General features: G+C 42.1%; 2 protein-coding genes across 3 annotated transcripts in view; both read left to right on the top strand.

Moving 5' to 3' along the window:
• The window catches only part of dok4 (docking protein 4), a 29,130-nt gene extending 20,404 nt beyond the window's left edge, over window positions 1-8,726 (top strand). Inside the window, exons 6-8 of one of the 2 annotated variants that reach the window (XM_083794474.1) lie at window positions 1,012-1,138; window positions 1,877-1,994; window positions 4,598-8,726. In XM_083794474.1, coding sequence (XP_083650600.1) covers window positions 1,012-1,138; window positions 1,877-1,994; window positions 4,598-4,740 — 388 coding nt within the window. In that variant the 3' untranslated portion in view covers window positions 4,741-8,726. Of the gene's footprint in view, window positions 1-999; window positions 1,139-1,876; window positions 1,995-4,597 lie in introns of both variants that reach the window. The other variant, XM_083794473.1, reaches the window with a different exon arrangement.
• A 6,841-nt stretch (window positions 8,727-15,567) lies between these two features.
• The window catches only part of LOC310855260 (tetraspanin-4-like), a gene marked incomplete at its 5' end in the record, with an annotated part of 266,914 nt that continues 255,632 nt past the window's right edge, over window positions 15,568-26,849 (top strand). Inside the window, one exon of the mRNA XM_083760197.1 lies at window positions 15,568-15,711. The remainder of the gene's footprint in view (window positions 15,712-26,849) is intronic.

Here is a 26,849-nt window from a genome sequence, read left to right as displayed (position 1 = left end):
TGTGTGTGTGTGTGTGTGTGTGTGTGTGTGTGTGTGTGTGTGTGTGTGTGTGTGTGTGTGTGTGTGTGTGTGTGTGTGTGTGTGTGTGTGTGTGTGTGTGTGTGTGTGTGACTGTGTGTGTGTGAGAGAGAGAGAGAGAGAGAGAGAGAGAGAGAGAGAGAGAGAGAGAGAGAGAGAGAGAGAGGGAGTTCAGATACACACTGCCATCTAGCGGTGCATAGGTGTACTGCATTATTGTCCCCAGTCTGTACTGGGTAATTGTTGTCTGATATTGACTGATGATCAATACTGTGAACTATTGATGATCATTACAGCCTGAAATGTTACCATTAGCATGACAACCAATATAGATTCAAGACATTCACAGTCGTAGATGTTATTATTGACTGATCTACAAACAATAATCAATACAAAATAAATTTGCACTGTAATGACCCACAGAGGCCCGCTTTCCATTCCCGGCCTCTTCCGCCTTCCTTCACAGGTGTTTACCGTCAATGATACTAATTAAGGCTCTGTTCCATTTAGTGTAAAGTGGTTCTCAAACTTTTTTAATTTCAAGGACCCCCATAAATCTGAGAGTGTACAAATAAACCGAATGGGCCCAGAGTTACACATCCGTACGGGGCCATTTGGAACCCACTCATGCAAAATTGAGACCCACTGGTGTAGCGGAGTGTTTCCAGTGAGCCAACATACACAATAGGAGCACCTAGTCTGTTTCATCAGAATGGAACAGAGCCTTCAAATAGTGTAATCGGTATCAGGATGTCGGAACTTGGAAGAGGCCCGAAGCAAGGTATATAAAAAGAAGGTCTGCAGTGTTGATTATGACAGCAAATATTTATTATTGAGGGACTCAAACAGTGATGACTGTATTGTGTGTGTGTGTGTGTGTGTGTGTGTGTGTGTGTGTGTGTGTGTGTGTGTGTGTGTGTGTGTGTGTGTGTGTGTGTGTGTGTGTGTGTGTGTGTGTGTGTGTGTGTGTGTGTGGTTCAGGATGTGTGACAGTGGTGAGGGCCTCTACACCTTCCAGACGAGGGAGGGAGAGCAGATCTACCAGAGAGTTCACTCCTCCACACTGGCCATCGCAGAGCAGCACAAGAAGGTCCTACTGGAGATGGAGAAGAACAGCAGGGTGAGACGCACTAAAACACGCATGCACGTGCACATACGCACGCACGCACACACACACCAGTGTTGATTTCATCTACTAAAACTATGACAAAATGTTTTCGTCAACTACCTTTTTTCACTGACAAAAACGAAATACAAACTAAATAAAACTAAGCTATGATGACTACAACTATATATTAATATTTTTGTCAACAAATCAGTTTGGTTGCACTCAACCAAAAACATGATGTCCAAAATGCATGAAAACTCATTCATAAAATGTATCCCTGCGGCACCAGCCCCTCTATAGCAGAAATCACGGTGTATGGGCCAGGCTATAACACGTGTAATATCACGGTGTATATATATATATATATATATATATATATATATATGTAAATATATATATATATATATATATACATATATATGTAAATCACGGTGTATGGGCCAGGCTATAACACGTGCAACGGGCATGTCCAGGTTTAGGCATAATGCAGGCACACAGTAAAGTTGCCTAAAAAATGTCGATTTGCGCCTACTACAGGATCTCCATATGGGCATGTTGCCTATCAATGGTGATTCGCACTGATGGCTCAGATTGCTTGGCTTGAAGTGCACACGCAAACCTAGAAACAAAAGATTGTATTCCTGGTTTTGGTCCACTAAACATTGCATATTTCTTCTTGCCTCTCTGCTGTACCTAATGTCTAAAGGCTCGGAAGCATATAGCATGTTTGTTTTTGCCTCTCTGTTGTAGCTAATGTCTAAAGGTTCTGAGGCTGGCTCCTATCCCTGCACCCCGACCGCCATCCTGCCGCGCTCTGCCTTCTGGCACCACATCACAGGCAACCAGAGCGGAATGGACCCTGGCAATGGTAAATGTTAATACCAACCTTTGCACAAGCACCTCGCCATTTGGAATTGTCATTCCCTTTTTGTTTTAATGTCACATTTAATGATTTATAGTGTACCTGTGTCCTTATAAATACTTTTTCTTTAAAGTTTTTATCCCACCATTTTTTCACCCGGTGGGTGCTACTCTCCTTCTGCCGACCTTGGGAGAACCCCGAACTGAGCTCATGCTTCCTTCACACTTCTTGTCATCTGACAGTAGGACGTAGCGCGTGGAAGGAAGAAAGGAACTACGTTATTCCAACCAGTTCATTTCCCTTCCATCAAGTGCCCAGGCTGACCAGGGGGAGGCAGTATAGAGACCAGGATTACTGCATGTTTTATTTTGTGAGGGTAGCCTATCCTAGGAGACATGGGGAGAACATGCAAAACTCCACACAGAAAGGTCCTTTCACCAACCCCACCTAGGGTGTTCAAAAAGACTTAAGGGGATTATCAACATTAAACTTGAAAGTAACTAAGCAATGCTAGCTTTGACTGGCATATTGGCCTGTGGTGATAAGCTTCTACTGTACTGTATAGCTACATTTGAGAATGTCAAGGAGTTGTCTGCTGACAAGCTGAAGGTAAAATGCAAAAATGTCCCCAGGTAATGTAATATAATTCCAATGCAACACAGCATGCTATTACATTTAATCCAACGGGAGATCTATACAAAAGGCAAAAAAAATTGGTTTTTTACGCAATTTACGCTCGTCTGCAGAGTGTGAGTGTGTGCATATTTTATTCAATGCTTCAATAATCTCCACCTCCTGGCTCATACTGTGCGACAGATGGACTTACTTACCTTCCCTCAAAACAAGCAGATCACTGGTTTCCTTTAAAAAGGGTCTGAAAACTCACCTGTCACTGTCATCAGGTCAAAGGGAGAGAAGGTGATTGACTGACCCCACCCCTTTTGTTTTATTAATGTATTTCTATTCCAAGCTGTACATGTAGATGTAATGTGTTTGAGAAATCTTATTGTTTTTGTCATTGTGAATGAATGCATTGGACCCGAATGGAAAGAAGACCGCAAGGTCTTTCTTCGGTGCTGTCCTTTTGGACCAATGTAATACACAAGTGATTTTCTCCTGTTACAGTATGTTCTTTTTAAGCTTCATGTATTTGTATTTCTCTGCACTGCAATCTGATTGGTTGAAACGGCCATCTAACCGTGCTTCAAATGAGCATGATGTAAGTGAGGCCCGTGTGAAGTGAGGGGCGCTCTTATCATCATACATCATCTCATTCTGGCCAATCATAATTTGCGTCCTCACTTTTGTCTTCAATGTTTGTGTTTACACACTTTTGTCTTCCATGTTCGTGTTTACACAATGTAAAGAATGTTTGTGTTTACACAAACACTCAAAGCTGGACATAGGGGGGCTAGCGCCCCTCAAACATCAGCTGCTCTGTCCTCCCAGAGCGGAGCCAACTGGGTTGGTATATGCTAGCGTGTTTTTTGGCACATTTGTGGTCGTAGTGGCTACATCTGTCATTAAAAAATATTATGATTTTTTTTGGTGAATATCTCAGTTTTAAATAATGACATCGAGCCAACGTGTTTTTTAATGGTCTGTTAGTAAAATTCCAATATTGCACTCGAGGGTCGTGCTTTACTGTCATTAATGCCCTTCTACGCAAAGCAGGCGTGCATTAATGACAGTAAAGCACACCCTCTCGTGTAATATTGCTTAATTCATATTAAAGTGCATAATTATGTTAAACAATGTACGTCACATTGTTCATTTTGGCCACCTGCAGCAATATTTCAGTTTTAGGCCACATGAATGGCAAGATGAATTTGAAATAAAATAAAATAAATAAATAAAATAAATAAAACATGGATTTACTTAACATCTGGCTATACCAGTCAATCTGAAATGTAACTTATTTTAAGATAATTTGATTTGTTTAAAACCAGCAAATCTATATTTAAATTAAGACAACAATATAGAATATTGTTGTCTTAATTTAAATAGTAATTAATCAAATTGTAATAATTACTCGTATAACTGGATTTCTTAATGCACTGCAATGTCCTTTTGTACAGTATTTTGTATTTTCATACTTTTCCACATTTTGGCAGTCAATAGAACCAAACTGTGTTGATTTTGACAGCAAATTTTGATTTGGTTATAGTCATGTCTTTTGAATAACATTCTATTTAGTTTTAGTCAAGATATTTTTAGTTAACTCAATATCGTAATATTTTAGTCAACTAAAAACTATTTTTGGTGGGCTGTGATACCATCAAAATGGATGATTTTCACTTAGCTGCATGCCAAAAATAGCTTAGTTTTAGTCCTACTGCATCTCTTCTCCCTACACTAAAATGTTAGGGAGGGACTAGTGGAGAAGAGATCCTGTACAAGTAAAAGACCAAGTGCAACATCAGGCATTATGATGCCATCAAGGCCTGCCAAAATATCAACAAAATCAACTATAAATTGTCGACTAAATTTGTAAGTTACTACTGTAAGTCAACAAAAACTAGGTTTTGCGCTGTCAAAACAAACACGGATACCGGCTAAGTTACTCACTGTTGTTTTCTTGGCACTCTGTTTACTGTCTCTCTGTGTAGGTGATGCTTCAGAGGCGGACCTGTTCTCCACCCGCCTGCCACCCGACCACCACACCACGCTGCCCATGGCACACCCACACTCACAGCCCCTGTCACAACACACACACTCCCCTGCACACTACCCCACCTACCCGGGACAGTGACGATCGAATGAACGCACGCTGAACACTCACGGCCGGTGATGTGCACAAACAGCAGACGACAAAGACACACAACCACGGGAGCACATGCAGAACTCGAGCACACGGAGAACGCAATTGCACGAACACACACACACACACACACCCTCACACACCCTCACACACACACACACACACACACACACACACACACACACACACACACACACACACACACACACACACACACACACACACACACACACAAACCTTAAACTTTAAATAATGTCTACATCAATAACCTTAACTTATTTTCCTTTCATATCTCAACCTATGAACAACAACCACAACGGTGGTATTGGCGGGTCTAACGATGACCAAACCGAACATTTCTTTCTGCACCAGACGCAGAAAGTCGGAGGAAGACATTTCCCTGGAGGTCTTTGATATGTGCGACCGGGGCTCTTCAAAAAGACTGCATTTCCCACACTTCCACGGTGGAGCAGAAAGCTGCCAGGTTAAGGTGTGGAACGGCTCCTGCACGGTGTCCCTCTCTCCTCTGTCTATGCCAGGGTTTCTCAAAGTGGGCGCCATGGGTGGCACGCTAGGGTGTCGTGACACAAGTCCGGGGGTGCCTTAGAATACTTTGATAATATTTAGAATTGATCGTCACTTCAGTTTAATCACTTGGACCCTCTAGTATAGACTTTTTTTTTAACTGACCTGAGTCATTAATTGCATTAATTGTTCTTTTTCCATCTGCACCAACTTTCTTCACCAAACATAGCAGTTCTACGTTTCAAGTTGTGAGCTTGTAGATCTGCTATTTTTGGTGAACGTCCCCCCAGAATAGGAATGCTGGGGTTCAACGTGGTTATACGTCAGTATAAAAGTTATTTTCAGTCCTAGTTTTTGTCCTATAATGGAAACTCATTTTCTCTCATGTTTTCCTCCGTTACATACTGTATTTTAGGGGAAATGATTTGCATATTTACGTACCATAATATGACATGTGATTCTAAACATTTAACAGTGTAATTTAGGGGGGTTCTGTGAATGAAAAAGTTATTTAAGGGGTGCCCTGAGTCACAATAGTTTGAGAACCACTGGTCTATGCATGGGCCAAAGACTGCCACGGCCCCACCTGCTGGAGCTGTGCAGTCACTGCACTTGAGCTGCATTGGACTTACTGTACAGGACTTGCAAAAACACACCCAATAACGGGGGAGTTTTCTGTACATCAGTGCCGGCTAACCTGATCATTAAGAACATTAAACATGTATCATCTTGATAGATGCCTTTGATTTCACTGAGAATTGCATAGACTTTTTTCAACAGAGGGACCAGTGTGCTGTATCTGGACTGTTCCAACTTCCAAGCTGTGGATTGTTAACTCTAGTATTAGGAACCCCTTTTCCTCCTGATCGGTCCCTGTTATTGACCAGACGTTTGCCTAGCAGTTTCTGATTTCAGACTTTTTCCCACTATGTACCTCTCCAGCACCTATAGCCACAGTACATTTGTAGCTTCAGCTATGTATACTCTCATACAGGCCTCAGCCATTTTCTTTTCTTAGGGTCATAATGGGGTGGGGAAGGGGAGGAGTAAAGAGAGACCCCACCCCCTTTCGCAAATCATTCTGAGCATAGACATAGAAAGGTAGACGCCTCCTCCGGCTCTGGGGCGTCTGTAAAAAAGGGAAGGCAACATGCAAGGCAAGCTTCCGTCTGAAGCACACTTCTGCGTGCGTCACAGAAAGATACATTCAGTAATCCAATCAAAGGTGGGACTACCTCTTTCCCAGAGGCACAGGCTTGTAAACGGCAATGTAAACGTCTGTTTCCTCATGCCAATAAAGCTCTGAATTCAAAGCGATTTGAATTGAATTTAAGTCCCGGAAAAGACACGCTGTGATTGGCCAACAGGCAGCGTGCCTTCCGCCTCCTTTTTTACAGGTCGCTCCAATGAACTGCAGCGGCAAATGAGGTATCTAGGTTTTGAACTCTACATGATTCTGACACCACCCCAGCATGAATGACAGCCTCCAACCGTCAAACCTCAACCATCCCTCACATGGTCTCCTCCTTCCCACCAGTGACCTTGGGCTTATCCCTGCACGTGTGTGTGTGTGTGTGTGTGTGTGTGTGTGTGTGTGTGTGTGTGTGTGTGTGTGTGTGTGTGTGTGTGTGTGTCTGTGTGTGTGCGTGTGCGTGTGTGTATAAGCATGCACGCGCAAGTGAATATGTGTGGAATGTGCCTGTACTTGTATCATGAAACAAAAATAACCTCTATTCTATTATCAAGACAGCCTGACTTTAACACTGGCCTTGAAAACAGCCACGTGCATGTATTTAGTTGTGAGGCGAGAGGCAGACGGTGGATGATTGACCCGAGGGGAGGAGTGGAGGGATTGTATAAGAATTAATAGACATACCGAATCGGTACACATAGGGACAACTGGGATGCCATGTTCTCAGCCTGGTTGCCATTAATGCGCAACGACGGTACACTGTGGTGGGTTTTTATTTTACATAGAAAGTCACTTTAAAACATTCTTGCAGAAATCCACGGCCAAAGGTCCTATGCCATATAGGGACATTTTGATGCATGTGACATGTTACACATTTGTGTGTGTGTGTGTGTGTGTGTGTGTGTGTGTGTTTGTGTGCATGCACACAGTGATTGAGTGTGTGTACATAATGCAGTAGGATTCAAATTTTATTTCAACTCATTTTACATCAGTGAAGGTTCAAAGCAGTTATGAACAGACCAATTGACATGAGTGGATGCAATATGTTTCAATTCTTTTTTTTATGATGGGACATTGCATTTCAGCATTTGACATTATATTTAATGCTGGAATACTGCAACCTGCATTTGATGGCTTATGTTCTTTATGTAATTGGAACATGAAAGGGCTAATTGTTTTGTTGTGCTTAATCAATGAGTTGTGTATGACGTGTTGATGTATTTGTGTACATAATTGTACGTTTGCCTTTTCCTGCCCTCTTGAAAGACTTGTACATATGCCTATTTATTTCATATTGCTTGTGTGTGTGTGTGTGTGTGTGTGTGTGTGTGTGCGTGTGCGTGCGTGCGTGCGTGCGTGCGTGCGTGCGTGCATGCGTGCGTGCGTGCGTGTGAGTGTGTGTGTGTGTGTGTGTGTGTGTGTGTGTGAAAATGCGTGAGAGTGAAAAGGGTTTATTAGGGAACATGTCAAATTATTCATTTAAAATGCATGCACTTGACACATTTTTGTACCATGTATTGTTGACCGACCCGATGGTAGCTTAGTGTGGTGGACTGTAGTGAGTCCACATTATCTGAGCGTGAGTTTCCGCTAACAATGTTTTATCTACCAATTTAACATCCCAAATAATTACTTATTTGATGAGCCCGGACAGTGGTAGAAAAAGTACTCAAATCCTTTACTTAAGTAAAAGTATAAATACTGCTATATAAAAATACTCTGTTACAAGTATAAGTCCTGAATTTTTACTTTAGTAAAAATAGTAAAATACAAATTATTGGCATCAAAATGTAGGCTACTTAAAGTACCAAAAGTAAGAATCTACTAAATTATGCAGAATATGTGTTATTTGAAAATAACAGATCTACAAGCTCATAATGCATCACCTCGCAACACATTGTGAGCTTCTAGATTGTTTTCAAATGTTTGTAGTGGAGTAAGAGTACAATATTTGCCTCTGAAATAGTGGAGTAGAATTGAGTAGGCCTATACTCAAGTAAATTACAAATACTTACAAATTGTTCAGAACAGTTCAGAACTTGAGTAAATGTACTTAGTTACTTTTAACCTCTGGCGGCGGAGGAGACTCTCCTACTCAAAGAGTCTCCTATTGACCAATGACCAGGCCATCAGATTATTCGCTCAGGAATGAGACAAAAAATAAATAATAATTATCTCCATGAATTCAAGGCTTCTTGATACTGTAGAAAATAGGTATTCTGTGTGAACTATTATTTAAGACGGACAGATCTAGGCAGACATCTAGTATCCTATTTCCTCACAACTTGCATTGTTTATCTTTGCCTTACTTCATCTTCTCTGTTGATGCCTGTGCCATTGGCTTCTTTTGTAAAGAAAGTACTGTACAGTTCTGTTAAAGGGAAACATCCTTCGGGTCATTTAAAGATAAATGGTAATTGTAAGAATTGGCAAAACATTGCTGTATTTGATGTTTTTTCCCCCCTCAAGCTTCGTTTGAAAGCTCCAGAAAGACATACAGCACATGTTTTGTGATACAATAGTTGTTTAATCACAATGGTGGTGTGAGCGCACACACAGGAGGCGATGTAGCTTTGAAATGGATACATGTTTTCACCCATTTCCACGCTGTCTACACCAACAAGTGCATGTTTTGGAGAGAAATAAAGTCCATTACTTATTGACTGTGTAACTCTCACCCTCTGAAAGCAATGCCACTAATACTTGCATTATTGCTATACCTTTGTGAATATGGGACAATGTTCTGCCAAGGACAACTTTGACCTTTTTCCCCTATGGAACTGACTGCCAAGGACGACTTTGATGACTTTTTTCCCAATGGAACTGACTGCCAAGGACGACTTTGACAACTTTCGGGGTTTTTATTGATTAAGTTTAGATCGCTAATTTCACCCCCATCTGGAAAGCTTTCCGCCTGGGTGATAGCAGACTGCTGGGCGAGTGCTGGCGCTTTGGAATGGGGGGGTCAGATCAACATATCCGCCTGGGACAGCAGACTGCTGGGCGAGTGCTGGCGATTTGGCATGGGGGATCAGATCAACATATGGAATTAATTATCTACTGGCCACATATGGACCGTGTCGAGTGTACAGGGTTTGATGTCAGATCAACATATGGAATGTCAGAACAGGTCAGCTCCATATATGGAGATCTAAGGGTGGCAGCGGGGGCAGTGTCTTGAGAGTACAGGGTTTGATGAGGGCCCAGGTAGGGTCGGGCCTTAACCGTCAACGCTTGACTGCCGACCTGGATCTACTTCGTTTTAGTGTGTTGCACACTGGATGCACGTCAGGTTTGGGTGGCCATCTTCCGTCACGATCAGTTAATTTGTTAATTTTCGGGCCTGTTGAGAACTCTAGTTTTCGCCGACTGCCAGGCACGGCTGCACTAAGGCTCTAAGGGCAGGCTCGTCTAGAGTTAAATGGACAGGTATCAGTCAAAAGGGAGACATCGAAGAGGAAGGATGGATGGGGAAGGATCAACATATGGAATGTCAGAACAGGTCAGCTCCATATATGGAGATCTAAGGGTTTGAGGTCAGATGTAGAGTTGCTGGCCAATATTGATGACATCAGGGATCTATGTCACGGTCATGCCTGGGGTGACCAACCAACCAACACACTGACGGGAAATACACAATTTCATAGTAAATGTGACCTGTGGTCGCAATACAAAATAAAATAACAATAAAAAAGGAAAAATAAGGAAAAATAAAGTAACACAATGGCATTTGGACCTGGGTAATATTAATTTACACTATATCCAAGGAAAAACAAACGACAAAAAGAAGCTTCATTTTACTATTCTAACATCTTCAGTGAAAACGCCAAGGTGTCGAAAACATCATGGGAGAGGGATTTTAATAATTTATCTATTGGAGATGTGGTAAGAGTGTCCGCCCTGAAACTGGGAGGTCGGGGTTCGATCCCCGGCTAGGTCATACCAAAGACTGTAAAAATGGGACCCAATGCCTCCCTGCTTGGCACTCAGCATCAAAGGTTGCAGGATTGGGGGTCAAATCAATGATTCCCGAGCGCGGCATGGCTGTGAGCTCACCGCTCCTTGGCTGCGGCTCACCGCTCCAAGAGATGGGTCAAATGCGGAGAACACATTTCACTGTAGTAAAGTGTGTGACAAATCGTATGACTTTGACCATTCAACAAAAATGTCTAAAGATATCAGAATCAAATTGATTCAATTTAAAATTTTGGAAGTGCAAGGACCCATCATCGGTGGGCACCCTAGTTCACGCTCTATTGTCCTGTAATTCAGAGTTATTGGAAGCAAATTCATAATTGTATCTTATAAATTACAAAGGTTGATTTTCCCTTCTGCCCTAGGCTTTATATATTGGGTGACCCAAAGCAGGTTGCTCATTGTGATTACGTAGATTTCATCCTCACTATCAGATTGAGTTTTGTTTAAGAGCCTTCATCAGAGCATTGTAGCATGTCTCTAGTTTCACCTCTGTCGACCATATTCTGTAGAAAGAAGACGCAGGCCGTCAAAAACAAATGCACTTCTTTTTGGTCCTTTCCCCCCCTGCACCCCTGCACCCCTCCCCTACCTGGTAGAAAACAGCGGCGAAAACTGACCTCACTCTGCACTGTAGTTCACTCCCACTCCTATAGACCAGGAAATGTCTCAATGTTTGCAGACTTTAATGTTTTGACCCGTAGATCGATTCCATCTCTCTTAGAACTAATTAGTCTGTACGGTGGCTTCTCTGGGTTCAAGGTGAATAAAAAGAAGTCATATATTATGTTTCTGAATGAACAGGAGAGAAGAAATCCAAAAGTACCACATCCGTTTGCAAATGCTGTAGATGGCTTTGTTTATCTTCGGGTTAAGATTACGCCAATGATAAAACAACTCAGCTCAACTAATTATGAGCCTATGCTAACTAAGGTGTCGGAAGATATCACTAGATGGTCATCTTTACCTCTCTCCATAATAGGACGAATAAATACAATTAGAATGAATGTACTTCCAAAATTCCTATATCTTTTCCAGTCAATTCCATTGGCTCCACCACTACATTTTTTCAATAGAATAAAAAAGCTTTTTACAAATTTTATTTGGAATAATAGAAAGCCCAGGCTTAGACTCTCCCTTTTATATTTGCCATATGATAGAGGAGGCTTACAGTTCCCAAATTTGCAGTGGTACTATTGGGCGGCTCAACTACGCTTCAATGTTTTGGTTTACTGGAAATGTTAAGCCATCCTGGGTCCAAATTGAACTCCTATCCGCAAGAGATCTATCTCTGGATTCCTTGCTATACTCAGCTCCAGTTAAAAACCTAAGGAAAAGTGTGTCTAACCCTTTTGTCATCAATACTATAAATATATGGTTTGAAATCCATACATTCATGGGAAACACCCCAGAGCTGTCCTGCTTTGCACCGATTTGGGGAAATGAACATTTTATTCCAGCTAGAAGGGATCTGGGATTTAAATTATGGTTCAATAAAGGCCTAAAAAAAGTGGTGGATCTATACGAGAATGGCAATCTAATGTCTTTTGAGGGGCTGAGGAGGAGATATGAGGTACCGCAAAACCACTTATTTAAATACTTGCAAATCAGAAACTTTATTATTACATGTGTCAAAAATACAAAACAACCTCCTTTAACCGTGCTTGAGAGGTTTTCCAAACAGGATTGTTTAGGAAAGGGGTTGGTCTCACAAATGTATGGTATACTAGAAGGTTTTCATAAAGATGATTCGGAGAAAATAAGACAAAAATTGACACAGGACCTTCAAGTGGAAATCTCAGAAATTGATTGGGGTTTAATATGTTCCAAGGCACAAACACAAACTATCAATACTAGATTAAGACTAATTCAGTATAATTGGATAATGATAATTTACATAACCCCGGAGAAAGTAAATAAATTTGATCCAAACATTCCTGATTCATGTTATAAATGTGGTGAACATAAAGGTACACTGTTCCACTGCTTATGGGAATGTGAGGAGATTAAAACATTCTGGAGGTCTGTGGTCCATTATGTCTCTCAGATTACATCAGGTCCAGTTCCTCTTTGTCCTAAATTATGTATACTCAGTATTTATCCATTATATTGTACACTAAATAGTAATGAAAAAATGATGACCGGCCTTTGCCTGTTACAGGCCAGACACTCAATTGCGCTATGTTGGAAGAATGTCAATGCCCCTACGATCGGCTTTTGGCTGAGGAACTTAACAACCAGTTTGGCACATGAGAAACTAGATAAAGTGCCAATCGGCACAGGTCTCCACCAGGATTCTTCCTCAGCCTAGTGGGAATATGCGTGCACAGTTTCATCGCAATTGGACGCTGCGTTGAGGAGTTGTGGCCATTTGCTACTCCTGAAAACTGTAGGAGCCAATCGTGGCCAATCAGGATGGAATATGAGAAATCAAACAAACCTGTCTTGATCACATGACTATGGAGATCATGTGTACCGATTTGCGTGAAATTTGGATAAAATCTGAAGGAGTAATAATAGAAAATGTGTTTTACATATGTCGGCCTCCTGGTGGCGCTATAAAGAGCAGATGTGAAAAATTCCAGACAAAGGTTTTTCCTTGTGAAAAATTCCAGACAAAGGTTTTTCCTTGGCCTCTAGGGAGTTGGCATACAAAGTTATCCACAGATCCGTGCAGTCAGAGGTAAAAACACTTTTCGGCCAGTTATAGCGCCACCTTGAGGCTGAGTTGAAATTGTTCATGTGGCATTTCGTCCTCGGCCTAGTGGGAATGTGGGTGCACAATTTCATGGAAATCACGCGATGTGTTCATGATTTGCAGCATTTTGTTTGAAACTGAGCAGTCCTGTGAACTTTGGAAGCCAATCTTAACCAATCAGGATGGAGTCTGAGAAATCTGAAAGACCGGTTTGGTTGAATGGCTCTAGAGAGACTGTGTACCAATTTGCGTGATGTTTGGACACAATCTGTAGGTGTACTGTGCAAAAACTTGTTTTGCACAAAGCGGCCTCCTGGTGGCGCTATAACAGGCCGTTCTGGAAAGTTTGGGGCAGAGGTTCATGGTTGGCATCCAGGGAGTGTGTGTGCAAAATTTGGCATCGACCGGGTTAACGGTGGCCGAGATTAGCTGCTCACGGACGGACGGACGGACACACGGACGGACGGAGTGCAAAACATACTCTCCCCCATGCCTTCGGCTGGTGGAGACAACTAACATATGTAAACCTGCGGTATTCTATAAGATATGGGAGAAGTTCTTGGACTTCATTAAGCGAGGTGATATTGAAGAGGCTTTGGATGTATAGTGGTTAATTGGAGTAGTCAGCTGTGGGGTGGGGGTAGGGAACTGTGACGGACATTGTTTGTTTAACTGTATGTAATGTGTTTTATTTTCGTTTTATTTTTCGTTTTGTCATTATTATTTATTTATTTTTGTTCTTTATTTATTGTTGTCAAAACATTTCGTGATAAGATTTTGTTTGTATTTGTGCTGCCATGGGGATGTGGGGGGGGGGGAAATATATGTAAATTGTTTTGAAAATACTTATTTGTAAAGAAAATCAATAAAAATATGTTTAAAAAAAAATAAAAATTGACCCGTAGTGAACGAAAATAAAAGCCTGGATACCGAGGCTATATAGGTCACGTATACAAGTGGCCGAAATGAGTTTTCCTACGACAGGTGGAGGCATCTCCCTTAGAGATAGGGTAAGAAGTTCAGTCACGTGAGAGAGACTCTGAAGTAGAGTCGCTGCTTCTTTGCTTGGAAAGGAGCCAGCTTAGGTGGTTCGGACATCTGGTTAGGATGCCTCTTGACCATCTCCCTAGGGAGGTCCTTGATGCACGTCCCACTGGGAGGAGACCCCGGGGCAGACCAAGGATAAGATGGAGGGATTATATCTCCAAACTGGCCTTGGAACGCCTCAGGAATCAGGATCCCACCAGGAGGAAGTTACTAATGTTGCTCTGGAGAAGGATGTCTGGAGCTCTCTGGTGGCGTGGAGCTGTTTCCTCCCACGACCCGACTACGGATAAGCGGTTGAAGATGGATAGATATAAAGGTCAGCGAATCGTTAGCCAATGGTTAGTCTTGTCGTGGTTGGTCTTACCGCCCTCTTTGTCATTTTACAATCAGCATTCTTTTCTAATAGTTTTGTCTGTACAGTTTTTGACAGTATACCTGTAGTCCTCAAACTTTCTTTAGTGTGTAAGTGTTCCTCACCCTCATATGTTTCAGCAGTGGTGTAAAGTAAATAAGTAAATTTACTTAAGTACTGTACTTGAGTACAATTTTGAGGTATTTGTACTTTAGGGAGTATTTCCAATTTCCAATACTTTTTTTTTTTAACTTTTGGTTACTTTTTTTTTGTTACTTTTGAAAATAGCTGATCTACAAGCTCAGAATGCGTCGCAATGCATTGTGAGTATGTAGATCTGCTTTTTCATATATTTTACTTTCGATACTTTATGTACCAAAAGTACCTTTGCAAGTACATTTTGAATTCCTGACTTTTAGTATTTCTATATTGCAGTATTGATACTTTTACTTAAGTAAAACATTTGAGTACTGTTTTTACCACTGTGTTTCAGTAGCCTAACTCCTTCACCAGCACCATGATTCATACCTGACTAACCACTTCTCCACAAAGTGAGAGAGACCCACAGCACACCCGCAAAGCTATAGCGACCATGATCTGGTACCGCCCAAGTATAGAACAAACATGGGAAAATTCTTATTCCACTACTCTGCCCACACAATATGTGGAATGCCCTGACACAGTGACACCATCCATTAAAAGATGTGAATCACTGGTTTCTTTCAAAATTGCCCTGACAAAAACATCTATCAGGAGACAACAAGGGAAGCTTTTATATCTTTTAGTTCTACCGGATCTCTATTTATTCATTCATTCAATCAATCAATCAATCAATCATTCTTCCTGTTGTTTTTTAAGCTATATTTATAAATCTTTATATTTTTCTATTCATCACATTTAAATGCGATGGTATTTAAATTATCACCACTAGGTGTCAGCCTACTGCCATGCTACCGGATGATCATCAGTCACACTCACACGTGTCCCAAAGTTTGGAGTGAGGAGTCCAGGGGAGTAGGACTCGTAGGAGACACACTAGGAATCAGTTTAAACAGTTAACGTTGGTTTGTTGAGGAAAGGAATAACTGTTTCTGTCGTTTTTCGACACTCAGTGGGGACGAGGAGAGTAGGACTACTATAAAGAGCATAGCCTACTGTGCTTCAAAGAGAACGGTAAGTTATTTTCACATATTAAATGTTTACTCTTCCAATTAACGCCTGTCGTCTGAAAATTCTAATAACGTCTGTCATTAAACGTTTGTCTACTGACATGAAGTGACACCCACTACTTTATGCAACGCATAGCCTGCACACACATGCGTACACAGTCACACACACTATTTGACTATTTTGGCAGGTCAATTAAAGAAACACCGGTGCTCTCACTTTCGTTAATGTTTGGTTAACCCTGGTGGTGGTGGTTGTTGTTGTTGTTGTTGTGGTGTGCGTGTGTGTTGACACAATTCAATACCTGACGACTCACAAACCTGTGTATGTGTGGGTGTGTGTGTGTGTGTGTGTGTGCGCGCGCTGTCGCAGCAGGTTATGGAAAGTGTGAGTGAGTGAGTGAGTGAGTGAGTGAGAGATTTAGTGTTGAGAAATTTAAAATGACCATGTTTTTGTTCTTGCTTACTGTAAATTAGAGTGTCTGCTATACATGCCTAAATTGAGGAAAAAATGGGAGGATGTGTGTGTGTGTGTGGGAGGGGGGGGGGGCACGTCTGATTGGTCCGGGGAGTTCTGTTGATGAGAGACCAAAAATAAACCCTGGCTCCTCAGTCACTCAGAGTCCGAGTAGAGGGAATAACACTTTAGAATACCAAACATTCCTGAAGCCGGAACACTGGGCCTCAGTGACCGGGCCAGCACCCCGAGTCTGACCACCATCAGTCCACAATACACCCCCTTATGACCAGACAGGCCTATATACTATGAACAGATGCTTGCTTATGCACCCAGGTTGGGAAGTTGGGAACCCTGTCTTAGGTGAAGCATTTCCTAATTCCAGTGGTTTCTAAAATGTGTTTCATTTCAAAACACAGTCGCCTCGGCCTTATCCCGGGCAAATGCCTATTTTCTCTTTTGGGTCTTGAGCTAAAAAGTTTGGGAACCACTTGGCTAGTGGTTAAGATGTTTGGCTAATTTTGCCGAATGTCCACCTCAGGATATGCATGCTAGGGTTCTTGTGTATGTAGACAATAATAGTGCATTTGAACATGGATGTTGCCGACACAAGGTGTCTGCTGCCAGAGAGGTTTGACACACTAGGAGTAATTCTACAGTTGGAGACACAGACACATGTTGACAAATCTTCTCTTATGGGCAGTCCAGCTGGCACAACATCTTTTCAGACGGGGTCTGAAACTAAATGCACATCAATTTTGGAGTGGTTGACATGAAAGTAATCTAGAACCAGTGCTGTGTATAGCATCTAGCTCATGTTGATGGATGCAGTGGAAAACAAGGAGTGTGTGTATGACTGTACAGTGTGTGTGTGCGTGCGTGCATGCATGCTTCCAGCCCACAGCAGCTGCTGTGTGTGAGCTCTGTGGCTAGCTTGTAGAGCCTGTAGGTGTGGCATCCCTCTGGTACTGGATAATTACCATACACACTGGTGCCTTTACATAAAGTGGCACAGCCTGTAGCCACACAGCACTGCATTGTGCTAGCTGTGTGTGTGCTGCTGCTTACTGTTAGTACATGTTGTAAATATAAAAATTCCATTCTATGGTGTGGCTCTGCAAGAGGCTATACGAGGGTCTATGTGTGTGTCTAGGTCTGTCTGTGTGTCCGGAGCTAATCCTGCAATCCGCTGTACCGATCAATGCTAAGTTAATGTAGTATAGGCTATTATGCACACTGTTTTATATTTCTTGAAATAATATGTATATTTTTGTATTTTGTAAGTTTTGTAACGGAAGTCAACGAGGCTCTGAAACCTTTTGGTGTCGTATGTCATTTAATTTAGATATGTCACAGTCAGAAGAGTGATATATTGTGTTTTTTGTAATCTTCATTTAATGGATTTTTATATTTTATATGGATTTCTTCTATTGTCTCCCGTGGGGCAGGTGTTGTCAATTTTTTTCAAGCAGCACAGTGCATCTGTGCAAGTGAGAAAAATACTTGAGTAAAGCTAAGAAACTGATGCTACGTCTAATGCACTGTTGCCTTTTGTCCCTTTGCTGCACTTCCCTCCCTGCTCAGACTCAAGAGTTTAACATTTTCTCATCATCTCGATACCTCACAGTTCCACCCATGGGGCTGAGTAGACTAGCCGGAGAGTACAGATGAAAATTATATTTAGGAACTGCCCATAAACATAAATAGACATACCACAGATATACGTGGAATGGCAGGGCAAGATAAACATGTCATCAAGGTTCACAGTCGTTGACTCCCATTCCAAACCTCACATCTTTTAGGAAATCTGCGAACCGAAAAAAAAAAAAAAAAGGTACTGGTACTCCCTGTCAAAACATTTAATGTTGACATTTTGACATATTTGGCCGTCTAGCGGAGTGTAAAATTGCGAAACGCTAAGAAGCGTACAGTGGTGGGAGAATTACTCAATTGTTTTACTTAAGTAAAAGTGCCAATACTGCAATGTATGTGTAGATGTACTCTGTTACAAGTAGAAGTCCCGCATTTGAATTTTACTTGAGTAAAAGTACAAAAGTATATCGCCAACAAACTGAATGTACCACTACCAACAGTAAAAGTACTCATTATGCAGAATGTCCCGTTTTGAAATGTATAAAAAAAACTTTTTTGTGGTGCATTGTGAGCTTGTAGATCGGCTATTTTCAAAAGGCCGAAATGAAACGCATGTTTTAAGTAACTACGTTTTCAAATAAATGTAGTGGAGTATAAAAGTACAATATTTGGATCCGAGATGTAGTGGTGTCGAATTAAAAGTATTGGAAATTGGAAATACTCCATAAAGTAAATTAACCTAAAATGTACAGTAATTTAGTAAATGTACGTAGTTACTTTACACCACTGGAGACATAGAGTTGTATTTATAGAATACTGTGCCTTTTATACAGATAAAACAGAAACATTCTTTCTGAAGTCTCCTGTAAAGAAATAGTGCCATTATAGTGAATACAAAAAAAGTAAGGAAATGGAAAAGGAAATGGTTGCCTAGCACAGTTTGACAGTTAATTACTTAATTAATCATACATGACATATTTAATAAGTCCCCCCAACCAGTGACACATTGACAATCTGTTATTCTTTGAGAGTGATGTTTGTCATACAGCGAAGTCATAAATAAGGGCTTAACCACATGAACCCTAGCATGTCTATTCTGGGCATGTCATAATAGGAAAAAATACTGTAGGGCACTTGTAGATCGCCTATTTTTGTAAATGCTTATACAGTTTAGGCATGGGGTAAGGTGGCAGTAGTCTCACAACTCACCCCTTTAGACTCCACCTTAGCCCGTAGCACTGGCTGTAGCACTTGCCCTAGCCGTGGTGGCTTATGCAAAGGCTAAAATATGTCATTTATACATAGCATCTTATGTAGATGCCAGGTTATTCTTGATCTGGCATTCTATAGTGTTTATAGTTTCACGTACACGGATATTCTACTGTTAGACGGATGATTGGTTCTTAGTTTGCTTATGATCCTTAGATGACTATTTCTATATATTTGATGCCTTGTTTTTGCTTATTGTAAGTCGGTATGGATTAGGAGCGTCTGCTAAATGCCTAAATTGCAATTGTTGGTTAAGGTTGAAAAAAGGAGAGCACCAAGTATAGACCCCTGAGGGACCCCCAGGCAACGACGTCTGGGGTTTAAGTGGTTGAAGAGGTTGTCATTGTGCTCAACAAGGCAGGAGCCTTGTTGAGCACTCTGATGTTTAGTGCAGAGAGAGACAGAGCGAGAGAGAGAGAGAGAGAACCACCGGCGCATCGGCGACCACAGCACTCTTCCCCTTTCTGCTGACTCCCAGGCTCACGCCCAGCTTCACACAGGAAACAATATAAAATGTTGCCGTCGGGCAGAGTAACCTTGTAACTCCAAAGTATCAATAGTACTGTCTGCAATGTAGAACTTCTCCGGTACAAGTAAAAGCCATACATTCTAGATGTACTTTTGGCATCAAAATGTACTTAACCCATTAAAAACATTCACTTTGAAAGAATATATATTCAAAGATTTGCGCCTCATTTTTACGATTTTTTTTAAATAGCAGACCTACAAGCTCGTAGCGCGTGCCACAAAGTGACCATTTGCCCAATCGAATAATCTACAGCTCTGGCGATTAATAATCGCTTAATCGACCCCCCCCCCCCCCCCCACATGCACATGCCATGGTCACATAACCATTATATGTTGAGTGCATGCTTTGATGGTTACAGTTTTATAATCAGTTTTGATGAGTAAACCTTTGTGGAGATCTTCTCAGTGCCATTCAGGATGGAAAATGAAATCCATTTGGATTTGGGGAGAAGTAGTTTCAAAAGGGGCTGGTATGAAGTACTTGATATAAAGAGAACATGTTCAGTTCACCAGTCTACACTCTACTCTACACCTGCCTTCATTTCATCTGATTGTCTGTCTGGCAGGCACTTAACAAGCGATCGTTAACTGTGTCTGTTAGAGAGAGGGGCAGAGAAGAGTGGCTTTGCTCAACTTGATTTATACTTATATTCTCCACTCTGATGAAGGTACATGTTCGATATATCATGCAGCCTTACTTATTAGCCAATATTTTGGCTATTAAAAAAATATATATATATTTTTTTTCTTTTTGATTTTCAATTATGAAATATTAAAATCGATTTCGGAGACTGCAACTATTAATCGGAAAATCGATTATTCGGTGGCATCCCTATATGAGCTTGTAGATCTGCTATTTTTCAATAGCTAAAGCATAACATAATGCTAAGACCAAAAGGGGTTACTTAAGGGGTTAATTAAGTCAAACATCATTGAAAGCCAGGGAGAAGAGATGGGTTTTAAGTAATGACTTAGAGGCCTCTAAGGAGCGGGCAGATTAATATGTAGGAAGACAGTTCCTGAGTTTGGGGCCGGCCACTGAAAAAGCCTGGTCGCCTCTGGACCTGTAGTTGGAATTGGGCACAGTCAGGAGCAGCTGGTCAGCTGACCTCAGGGCCCTGGCTGGGGTGTATGGGTCCATGAGTACCGATAAATACAGGGGGGCCAAGCCATTTAGGGCTTAAAAATAAATTTTGCACAAGCTGCAGATGTCTGAGCGTGGACTGGTCCATGCCTACATATAGCGCATTGCAATAATCGAGCCATGATGATATGGGAAAGGTAGCCCTTGATCCTGGCCACAAGCCTAAGTTGATCAAAACTAGTAAGTAAAGTACAAATACCTAACAAAATGTACTTTCCACCACTGCGTATCTCCCACGTTCTAACGTTTTGTGTTTTTCCGCAAGTCAGCGCTCCTACTGCGGTGTCATACAAAAGCATCAGAGATATTGCGACACGTTTCGAGCTGCTACTGCTACTTTTGATACTTTGATACTAATTTGAATCCTGAAAAGTAACAGTTTTGGACATATGAGGTTCCCACACGACAGAGACGAATATAATATACCAGCCCAGGCAGCCAGCCCTCTGCTCTTAAACTGTATTTAACTGTATTTGATATATTCTCTCTACTCTCGTCTTTAGGACTTTCTTGCTCTTTCAGTATCTCATTCTCACCCCTCCTTGTTCTTCTTTTAGCCCTAACGCTTGCAACTTTCCAATTTACACCACAGTATACGTGTGGATCATATCTCTAAGTTCTTGCATAGTCTCTCTCCAAAATGTCACAATGTGCTAAAACCCTCAAACACGTTTTGACATACGCGGTTCTTTTTTTAGACGTCTTTTGCAAAGCTAAGCTGTAATCTTAGGTGCCACACAGCCCCGTCATTTTGTATTGTTGGAAAAGGATGTTTAGTTTACTGAGATGCTGACATCCTAGAGCAGGGGTCCTCAACTAGAAATGATGAAGGTCCACAAATATTTTTTTGAATAAGACAGAGGTCCGGTCCCATGCGCGGCGTCCATCGGAAAGCGGGGCTCTATGCCCGTTTAGTGCAGGCCCGGAGTGGAACTCCAAATCAGGCCGGGAGTTATACGCCCTGGCAGGCCACACTGTGCGCGCGTAGCGCGCGCCAGAATTTTGGGGGCCCTTGGGGGACATTTTGGGGGCCTTTGCAGCAATTTCACATGAGAAATGTATACCATCTGATGTTATTTATATTATTAACTTAAAAAAAAAAAAAAAAAAAAAAACTTTTTTTTTTTTTTTTTTTGTGTGGTCCGCAAAGAGGTGGTCCGCGGTCCGGTCGCGGACCGCGGTCCGCCAGTTGAATACCCCTGTCCTAGAGCACTAGTTTTACTGAGGTTAGGTTTAGAAATAAGGTTCAGTTTAGTTTAGGCATATATTTTTTACTAAGGTCACGTTTAGGAGTAAGGTTAGGTTTAGGCATAGTTTTAACAAGGTTACGTTTAGGAATAAAAGGTTAGGGTTAGGCATTGGTTTACTGAGGGTTTGGTTTAGGCATAGTTTTACTGAGGGTAAGTTAAGGAATACCTGCTGGCGACCGTTACGAGGTTGGTGGATTTGACCTGGGGCGAGCGAGTTTTGCGGCGAGCATTCATTCCTATTTTATAGAATGGCTGCGGTCTCACTGTATTTATTGTTGCATAGACGAGGGTTTCTCAAAGTGTCTGCCGTGGCACCCTAGGGTGCCTTGAGATAAGTCTGAGCTGAATTTGAATACCCAAAATCTTGGCCACTCACTCAGTCACACTCGCTCACTCCAGCATGGCAGTGTTACGGTGAAATTGGTGACCTGCTGAAATGTGACAATCGTGTAGACATCACATAAAGTCAGTGTCTGAACGCAAGCGCAACATTTGATTATTAGCAGAGTTCAACCTAGCGGTATTTAGGCCATGTATTTAAAGACCTCCATGTAAGTTATGTGAAGTCCACAAGATGGTCACATATTTCGGCAGGTCACAAAGTTCACCGTAACACCTCCATGCTGGAGTGGTCGAGTGTGAGTGAGTGAGTGGCTAAGATTTTGAGTATGAATTTAGGGGTGCCTCAGAATACAATGTCACTTAACCCTTTCAGCGCTAGCATTTATTAGGATCTAATTCACGCCAGCATTTTTTCAAGTCAAGCTCTAATTTTGAAAAGCCACAGTTCCAGTCTACCGGAAGTAGCTTATCCCAAGGACTGTCTAAAGAGGACAGGACGCGAAGACCGTAAGGGCGCCGCCATGTTGCTCACATGGTGCTCCATGGAAGGAAAGAAACATGCGCAATGTGCTTTATGCAGCCAACACTTCCGCGTTCAGCTTCCTTGGTCTCAACTGCGCATGTTTCTTTCCTTCCATGGAGCACCATGTGAGCAACATGGCGGCGCCCTTACGTTCTTCGCGTCTCGTCCTCTTTAGACAGTCCTTGGCTTATCCTAGGATGCTCAACGGAGCCGAGACAGGCCTTGTTTACAATGTGAATCCAAACCGGGGCATTGGAACGCTCCACATCACATCCACAGGCATAATAGCGTGTAATATTGCAATTATACAACAGTTGCCCTTAAAACTAAGAACATCGCTGAAAAAACATATTTTTTTAATGACATGTAGCCACTACGACCACAAATGTCCCAAGAAACTAGCTAGCCTAGCCACCGAGTTTGCTGCCCTCTGGGAGACCAGAGCAGCTGAATTCTTTGTTTTGATTAGGTGTGGAGTGGTGCTTGTTTGAACCACGGCTAGAAGGCTGTTTCAACCAATCAAATTGCTTCCTCGAAACGACCTGTTGTATAGTTCAGTTTAACCACTTGTCTTATACTTGTCTATACTTTTTCAGCCTCCAGTTGGAGAACTCAGTGATTTAGGGTCTTTGACATCCAGGTCCATCTGTCTGTCTGAATATTGATTGATTACTTTATTAACAGTTTGCCAAAGCACAGAAAGTACAGTTTAAGGTCAGATTCTCACCTAATACTTCGGTAGACTCGGATGCGTATGGGCGGGGAAATTGAGGTTCTTGCATATTTAATTGGCTGCGGTTTGCCTTCACACTGTCATTCGCAGCAATTGGAAACGCAGCAGGGGGGACCTTTATCAATGTGTTCCATTCATAAACTAGCCTACACAGTGAAATCTATGGTGATAAAATTACACTCATAACGCATGTGTCGTGCCGTCTGGGACCCCCCCCCCTCTCTCTCTCTACGCACGCAGCCGCCACACACTGTTCTTTTGGGCATGGAGGCACAGCGCTGAGCGCACTGATATAACTCCCCAGTCCCCACACAGTGACAGCACTCCATAGCACTCCATGTTTATGGCACGCACAGACAGACAGACAGAATATTCTGTAGGCTATAATAGGCTACACTGCAGTGTTTTTATGTGTTTTCTTAAGCAATTGATTAATGTACACGTCCTCATTTCGATCAGGGCTTCAGTCTCCTCATTCGACCACGTCTATCCACAGTAATGGGACATCTTTGCGCTGCGTGAAATATGCCTTCTCCGTCTCCAACTGTGTTCAGCTCCTCACCCGCCACATTGTTTACTTCATTTCCTTTATTTACTGCGGATTGCATTCACACCTGCACCGAATCGTAGTGAAGTGCGATTGGAAGCGAAGCGAAACCCCCGTTTTTGGGCGGAGTAAAATGCGGTTCTTTGCTGCGCATTAGGATTCGAATGAGCCTTCACACCTGCCAAACGAAGCGCACTTTCTGAAAATGCGCAGCAGGATTCGTTTTAATCGTAGCAAAGCTCTCTGGTGAGAACCGTGAGAATGTGACCTAAGAGTACTTTCTTCCACCACCACACGGCTGCTGTTGTGTGAAAACATCCTTATTGCTAAACAAACCCTCTGGCTCTCTCTACTAGTTCCATTAGAATTGGTGCTCAAGTGAGTGAGTGGCACAGTTTAACTCCAGGGTTATTGGCTCTATTTATCTAAATAAAAGATGGTTTAAATAAACTGTGTGTGTGTGTGTGTGTGTGTGTGTGTGTGTGTGTGTGTGTGTGTGTGTGTGTGTGTGTGTGTGTGTGTGTGTGTGTGTGTGTGTGTGTGTGTGTGTGTGTGTGTGTGTGTGCGTGTGCGCGTGCGCGTGTGTGTGTGGTGGAGGGCGGTGGAGGGCTGGCCAGGGGGTGGAGCAGGAAGTTACAAAGACACCATAATGAAGGTTTCCATACGAGGGTTAATTACAGTGCTGGGAATATTCCACCTAACGAGCTCTAATGGTGTGTGACATCAGCCACTGTGCAGCTAATTGGCCATATAATTAGATAAAGCGTTCCTCCTGAACTGCCATGAAATAGGATAGTCTATCAATTAACGGCTTGTCGGCATTCTCTCAATGTGACAGCGTCTCCCTGTAACCATGGTTGCATTTGTAAATTCTGAATTAAAACTGAGTATTCATCGCACACACACACTGTGCCCCACACACACACACACACTGTGCCCCACACACACACACACACACACACACACACACACACACACACACACACACACACACAGACACACAGTCACACACACACACACACACACACACACACACACACACACACACACACACACACACACACACACACACACACACACACACACACACACACACACACACTGTGCCACCACCACATACATGTATTGTGTGCGCGTGTCACATGGATAGACAGAAAGAATTATTGATGGATAGATAGATACAGTAGATAGATACAGTAGATAGATGGATAGGTAGATAGATGGATAGGTAGATAGATGGATAGGTAGATCTGTTTGGCAGAAATACCGGGTGTGGGTCCGACCGTTCCGAGGTGGCTGGATTAGTGGGCCCAACCCTTCCGAGTTTGCCGTAGTTGACTACCGCGAGTGGACGTTGGTGGCCAGACATCCATGGGTCCGACTGACTCCGAGGTCGCCGAATTTGACCCGGGTTGAGCGTGTTTTGGGGTCGAACGCTCTTGTATTCCTCCTAGGTTAGTGTGAAAGTGCCCTTGAGCGAGGCACTTAACCCCATTCTGCTTCTGATGAACAGGTTGGTGCCTTGCATGGTTTCCTCTGCTGTGTGTGTGTGTGTGTGTGTGTGTGTGTGTGGCTGTGTGCGCGCAGGTGAATGTAATGTACATCATAAAATGCTTGAAATAAGGTGCTATATAAATGCACCATTTACCATTTTATAGATAGTAATTTATCCTTTATCGATCCTGGGGGAAATTCAGTTTTCATAGCGGCACCACAGCCAGGATGATGAAACAGAGATACAGGCAGACAGAGATGACTTCAGAATAAATTGTGTTAGCCTGTTAGGCTACTGCAGTGGTTCTCAAAGTGGGGGGTCCTCGTCCTTGGGAGGTTCCAGGGGGTCCCCAGCAAAAGTAGTTAAAGGGATATTTCCCTTTTGTGAACACCCCACACAGTTTTTTATTTATTTGATGTTAATTTTATCCCGCTCCTATATGAACCCATTGTAACTTTAAACACAATTTTAACCATGATAGATTCATCGAAAACACCCGTCCTGGTTTCTGGTGACTCGTGCTACCCACCTAATACATGATGTAATATTTTCAATAACTTAAAAAAATAAAAATAAATAAGGATCCATAAAAAGATCCATGGTATCATTATCATGCAGGCCTGTCACAATTATTACATAGATCAACTATTTCCACTATTTTGTAATTTCTTTGGAAGGATAAAAATATAAAAAATGATTAAACGTGTCAGTGATTTATTTGTGTACCGGTATTTAAGTTATTTGTCAAATCCGCCATGTACAATTGTGATTACAAAGCCTAAAAGGCAAACAATAGAAATACGAATTGTAACGTTCAAATGTTCAATGCAAATAAACACAATTAAATCGCAATTTGTGTGGCAATTTAACATCTTAGATTTGTGTAAGTGCCAGTTTTGCCACCTGCCAGATGTATGATACAGATTTGTACAATAATTTTACCCTCTGTACGATAAATAATAACTTTGCCATATCACAAAAAAGTGTGAATTTTCTACATTTCCTGGCTGCTGATTCGGGATCCGGTTTGGCTTTTCAAAATAAGTCAGGAATTCAGTAAATCTGACCCTAGATCTTTACTCGGCAGTGACATTAAAAATAGTGGTCCAGCAAGTTGTCTACTTCAACGCAGCAGAGTGATATGTTTTTGTCACCTAGGAGTCTCAAGCAAGGTTGTTTCTTGGGTGAAATTACATATTTACACCTGTGATTTCTCGTTTTTGGCTGCGTAGTGCGTACAATAGTTTACTTTCCAATACGATAA

This window comes from Protomyctophum parallelum (genome assembly GCF_964188405.1).
Source record: "Protomyctophum parallelum genome assembly, chromosome: 2".
NCBI lineage: Eukaryota > Metazoa > Chordata > Actinopteri > Myctophiformes > Myctophidae > Protomyctophum > Protomyctophum parallelum.
The sequence above is the reverse complement of the archived record's forward strand: the minus strand, read 5'-3'. Positions and strand labels throughout refer to the sequence as shown.